The 6422-nt window shown below is 38.6% G+C and overlaps 1 protein-coding gene across 1 annotated transcript; it reads right to left on the reverse strand.

Moving 5' to 3' along the window:
* Positions 1 to 4424: 4424 nt before the first annotated feature.
* On the reverse strand, positions 4425 to 5489 carry LOC147431802 (uncharacterized). Its single transcript, XM_086493039.1, has 2 exons — positions 4974 to 5489; positions 4425 to 4831 (listed from the first exon to the last, which is right to left on the reverse strand). Exons 1-2 carry the CDS (start codon positions 5076 to 5078, stop codon positions 4712 to 4714), a joined length of 225 nt encoding a protein of 74 aa, XP_086349165.1. The 5' UTR covers positions 5079 to 5489; the 3' UTR covers positions 4425 to 4711.
* Positions 5490 to 6422: the final 933 nt, after the last annotated feature.

Genomic DNA, 6422 nt, shown 5'->3' on the forward strand with positions numbered 1-6422 from the left:
GGGGAGTTACAAGGCCTGACTTTATCGGGCAATGACCAGCTCCTAGCAAAATTGTTCGCACATGATTCCCTCCTCTTCTTGAAGGTGTGCCCCCAGGTTGTCAAAAAATCTCTGGAGATTTTTCAAACATTTGATGTGGCTTCAGGTTCCAAGTGTAATATTGAGAAGTCAAGGCTGATCTCCCAGTCAAAAAACGAGTCCTTCGATCCTTCTAATTGGTCGGGTGAGATTGTCTCAAAAGGGAATATCTCAGGCACATGGGGCCCCCCTTGGGCGTGGATGTAACTCACAAACAAAGATTTCATTGGGTCCTTGAAAAAGTCAGAGCAAAACTGAGAAGGTGGCAGTATGCCCTTCTCCTATTCCCGAGCCAGATTAAAACAATAAACTCATTTATGCTCCCCTATATTGCCTTCACCAGCCCACTTCTCAAGATGGTTAAGTGTCACTAGAAAGAGCTTTTAAAACTAGTAAAAAGATTTCTATGGAGAAAAAACACGAAATTCTCCACACCATGGTAGTGGGCTAGGTGGGAGTCAGTCGCTCGACCAGTAGATCAAGGAGGTCTCAAAATTCTCAACCCAGTTGCCCATGATGAGGTCCGTTATGCCAAATTTGTGTTCTCATTGGCTAAACCTGACCAAGGTTGGGCTATCATGATCAAAGATATGCTAGATCTAGCTAAACTTGGTTCAAAAGGGGGTAAGTGGAGAGGAGTAGAGTTTCATGATAAACTCTTAGCCCCGACATGGTCTAGCCTAAGTCTGGGAAGCATCTTAGGGGAACTGGTAAGGAAGTACAAAATAGTAGCTAGGGATTTGGAGTGGGGAGAAGAAACCAGGTACTTCAAGAACTCCTCTTGCACTGATCCCCTTGGCTCTCTAAAGTTGCAAGACAACCACAAAGCCCCTATCAGTTAGAAACTGCAAGGAAAGTGAATAATAAGGGGTTGAATAAGCTAGCTCACTTCTGGGACGGTAATAGTAAGAGCTTGAAAACCATTGACCTTCTCACAACCTAGTAATCAACTAAGGATTTGAGATATTATTAGTCAACAGAGTGATAAAAGATCTTGACAATGTTTTAATGACAATCTGTGAATTCGAGTTTGAGTGGAATGCTTGGAGATGGTCAGGAAGTAGTCTTTTTTTGGAAACCCCAATGTAAAGGCATATATCATACAATTATACACGAGCATACTTGGTATAGCCCCCTCAAAAAATTATGGAAGAGACAATGGTTGGAAGAACAAGGGAGGAAGTCGTGTAAGACATCTAGAAGCCAAGGTGGCCGCAGTTATGAAGATTTTTCATGGAAGGTGATGTGGGGAGCTCTATCGACGTGCGTAAAGATCCAGGAGAGAGGAATTGGGACAGATCGATGCCTGGGATGTAGGTTAGCTAGTGAAGATTTGGCCCACCTATTCATGGAATGCCAAGTGATTAGAAGCTTGGAAGGGAAAATCTGCAAATGGGTCCAAAGCACATGGCAGATCAGATTCTTCAAGGCTGATCTGTTCCTTGGTGGCAAGGAGCTGAGAAGTCATGCTTTGCTCATCTGCACTCAAACTGTGAGGTACTTCTTCTTTCATCACGTATGCAAGGCAAGGAACCTTCATGTGTTTGAAGGAGATCTTGGTGTGGCAAGCTTTTCAGAGGTTATACAAGAAAGCAGAGTGGTGATCTATATGCTCGGACGCAAGCAAGACTCGGAAGATTGGTATAGGGCTACTCAAGCCATGCTATCAACCTACGATAAGTAAGGCCCAGAACTATAGTTCACCTATTGTGATAAGCCTCGATGAGAGGCAGTAGACATCCAACGTGCAATCTTCAACGCCTCAAGGCTTGGCCTGAGCTTGAGGTTTTTTTGTAATTTTATGTTGTGCTTAATACAATTCTCTCACAAATTGTGAGTTTTGGTTTTTTTTTTTAAGATTCTATGCAAGATTGTAGAAAGAATGAACCCATTCACAAACTAAGACCTAAAGAAGATTTCAATTGTTTTTGTGAAAAGAAATGTCCAATGGAAAGAGGAAGAAATTTTGAGTGCCCGCCTAACTTTGGCAAGGCTTGTTTAGAAAGCTAAAAACAAGGCATTCAAAAATTATACTTCGAGTCTCCCCTCTCCTATATGGCATGTTTTAACATGCCAAAAAAATGAGGTGAGGAGGCATAAGGCTTAGTTAAAGGGGAGATGGGAGTTATAAAAAAGTCAGTTTAAATAAATGCCTATAATCACATTAAATGTTTGTTGTGTTTTAATAAAAAATTATATTATATATATACCTTCATAAGTTCAGAATAGTCTGAATTATAAGAGGGAATAAAGCACTCATAAAACTATAAAAGCAAGGGACACAAGAAAAGAAAAGAAAAAAAACAAACAAATAAACTAAATCACTTTGTTTGCTACGAAAGGTACATATTACACGTAAGCATTTAAAAAATAAGTAAAATGAAAAATAAATAAAATAAAAACACATTGAAGATTTTAAAAAAAATATTTTGATACCTTCATAAAAAAAAGATAGAATTGATAAATATAAAAAATAATAAAATAATCAAATCAAATGAATCTTTGTGAAGTCTTGAACGAAAGGACTCTTTATAAAATAAAATATTTAAAAAATCATGGAATCAATACTTCACATCATGGGATCAAACTCTTATGAATACACCCTTTAATCCTTTGTTGGACTACATAAGTAGTCCTTAGTAAAGGGTTGGATTTTGGGTGCATCTCTCAACCATTGAATAAAGCTTGCGGATTAGTGCCATGTGCTAATGATAATAAACTTTACTTTAATTATTACTTTTAGGTCCTTGTTAAAGAATGTTGACATTTGTGTACACTCTCTTTGAAGAGGGGCATTGAGTATTGTGTCAAACATTATTTTTTATGCTTTTGAAAGATATAGTAATCTAAATAGTTCATTGTTACATTTTTTTTTTCAAAAAACATAATATTCTATTGTGATACCACATGTTTTAAAATACTAGTGTCACTTTCTATTTTTCTCTCTCACAAACAAACTCCGTATTATGTAATTCTTCTCAATAGCCTTATGTAGGCCATAGTGAATTTTCACCTTGTTCTCTAAAGCCTTTTTCAATATGCCAAAACAATGAATGCAACTTTGAAAAATAGCATTTAAAAAGACATTCTTTTTTTCTCTTCAAAATTTTCAAGATTCCCTTGGGAGACACAAGTCCAAACAACCTTCACTAATATATGAACTAAGGCCTTCAACGGACCAAAAAAGCCAAAAAAATGAACATGGAAAGCTACTCATATGAGAGAGAGAGAGAGAGAGAGAGAGAGAGAAGAAGAAGAAGAAGGGGGAGAGAGAGAGCTTATCAATGCATTCATTTAAAACATCTTTGAGTCCCCCTTCCCCCAAAAGAAACAAGTGAAAGAGTCACGATGGCTTTTAAAACAATAAGGAAGTGATAAAATCATTAGGTTAGAATTATATAAGGTGAAGCATTGTTCGCGAATGTCTCTTTCTTTTTTTTAAGCAATCAAGTTTCCTCCTTTCAAAGAAGCAAACTGAAAATACTAGAATTTTTTTTAGATTTGCAAGATTTTTGAACTAAGTTTTCAAATATTTCATCGATTTTCCTTCCCTTTGCCATGGTTTGCTCATATATATATATAATTTATTAGAATTATACAAGGTGAAGCTTCATTTTAGCATTCTAAAAGAATAGCGTGCAAAAGAAGTCAAGCCATGTGAGGATGTCAAATGAAAAAGATGAAATAAAAAGATCCATTTAATATTTTAAAGCTGAAATAACATTTAAGGTAAGTCTCATTCATCTCTGAAAACATTAAAAGTATGCGAACTCAACTCGGCTTTTTTTACAAAGTCCCCAAAAAAAAAAAGGGGACTAGATTCTTGAGAGGTTTAGAGGGCCAAGGGAGAGCCCTCTTACTCTTAGTCCTTTAAGTATGTGACTCTCTTACACATTTTCCGAGGCTAAATTAGGGCCTATTGATAGCGAATAAACAAAGGCGTGACTCGTATGAAACTAAGAAAATGAGACACAATAATAGGTTACATATAAAATTGACAAAAGCAAATGTGTTGCACTAGAGTTAGCACCAAAAATTGTGTTAGAAGCCACACGCAAAAATAGGCAGTCCAAAAAATATAAACAAGGCACAAAGTACCAGAATTAGTAGCCACAAAGTCTGTTCGGTTCTATAAAGAGAACAAGGAGCGCAACTTTTCAAGCAATTGTCAAGACTCAAATGCCTAGAGAAAATGTATATATAATTCACGATCAAGATTCTTGAGGGCATGTGAATGTGAATGCAATTCACCTTTTTAAACCATTTTTCTTGACGAGCTTTTCAAATTCCAGTAGTACTCGGCGCGGAGCTTGATTAAAGAGCAACATCACAACACATAAACATAAAAAATTAGGCTTCATTTTCATGTACATCTAGAATTCATGCTTCTGATCATTCTCACAATCTAGATTCTACATGTATATGTACTTGCATGCTCAAGGAGTGTTGAGTACCTTTTAAGGTCCACTTTACGTGTAACTTAAGTATACTACCTAAAAGCTTGGGCACCACCTCAACTCCATAAGCTAAGCTGTGGGTATTTGTGTGCTATGAATAATTAGCATCATTGCAGAGTGTGCTTAATCCAATGATTAAGCATCGCCTAATCCACTGATTAAGCTTCGCCCAATTGTTAATAAGCATCAGTAACGGGAAGAATGGGCGTACATGCCGTGCACATACCAATGCAGAGCCATGGGCGCTTGCATGTGGGCAGTGTCCTTCCCACCATTGTCGAGGAAGAGCCGCAGATCTGCAAATTCGAGACATCAACAAGCAAACCAACGAGAACCCAACACAGGAAAAGCAAAACCCAAAACGCTGGAAAGGCCGGAATGAATGCGGGGGCGCATGTGAAAATTGCCAGAAGAGGAAGTGCTGGCATGTGTGCGCACCTGCTGATGCTGCTGCTGAGGAAGGTAAGGGACTCCTACATTCGCTGCTGCTTCCATTTTGCGGACGCAGAAGGGCTGTCGGGCCTCGCCCCTCCCCCTCTTCATTTCTTCACCAGCGCTCTCAAAGAATTAGAGGATTCTGACATCGAACACAACACACAATCACATATTATTAGCTCTCCTTCCATTAACACCAACTCTCCATCTTATTAGCTCTTTATAATGTTTCATACCCTACAGAGCTGTAGACCAATGCATTAATGACAACCCTCTCCTATTGGTTCATCCCAAACCCTAACCGCCTTTCTTGCTGGGTTATGTGGTGTGCGCATGCCAAATGGACGATGTGGTATGTTTCCATGACAATGTGTTGAGTCTAAACTTGATCATCCTCGAGCTTGAGGCTAGGTTGCTCTGAATCTTTCAAACTTCTTTGCCCTTGTAATTATGTAGAACAAATGATGTTCTACATGACAATACTTTTTCCAAGTATTTGTGATAGTGAGTTGCCCTCTCTTGAAACCAGATTTTGGTGTGGGCGGGTGTGTGTGTGTGTGTGTGTGTGTGTGTGTGTGTGTGAGAGAGAGAGAGAGAGAGAGAGAGAGAGAGAGAGAGAGAGAGAAGAGAAGAAGAAGAAAAGAGATATTGATGTCATAGAAACAATCTCAGAGACCTCAAAGATCCATCCAACATGAACTCAAAAACTTGATACCCCATAAGAAACTAGGATAACCAATCTACCGCACTTGAATGATAGTAAGACTCTTCCAGTTCCCCCTTCTCTCTCTCTCTCTCTCTCTCTCTCTCTCTCTCTCTCTCTCTCTCTCACACACACACACACACACACACACACATCGATGAGAAGAGATTTTCACATCGTAGGAATAATCCCAAGAGACCTCAAAGATCTATCCGCCGACGAGTCTTGAACGCTTAAGACCTAATACTCTAGGGGGAATGGGATAACTAATCTACCACACTTAGATGATAAAAGGTCCATTCAAATTTTTTCTTTTTTATCACACACACCCACCCACCCATGAGAAGAGAGATTTTAATGTTGAAGGGACAATCACAAGAGACCTCAAAGATCTACCACATGAGTCTTGAACTCGATACTTAATACTTCAAAGGAAATTAGGATAACAATCCTACCACACTTGGGTAATAGAAAGGTTATTTGTATTTCATTTTCTTACACACACACACACATGAGAAGAGACATTTTAATATTGCAAAAGAGACCTCAATCCCGATGAGTCGTGAACTCAAGACCTCAAAGATCTATTGGATGAGTCATGAAGTCAAGACTTGATACTCCAAAGAGAATTTGGATAACCAATCTACCAAGAGAGTGGAAGAATACAGAGAATAAGGAAATTTTTAATGCCATTGCATAGATCCCAAAGATCTATGCAATGAGAGAGAGAGAGAGAGAGAGAGAGAGAG

The sequence above is a fragment of the Adiantum capillus-veneris genome, chromosome 21 (assembly GCF_014529385.1).
Source record: "Adiantum capillus-veneris isolate H3 chromosome 21, ASM1452938v2, whole genome shotgun sequence".
Taxonomy (NCBI): Eukaryota; Viridiplantae; Streptophyta; class Polypodiopsida; order Polypodiales; family Pteridaceae; genus Adiantum; species Adiantum capillus-veneris.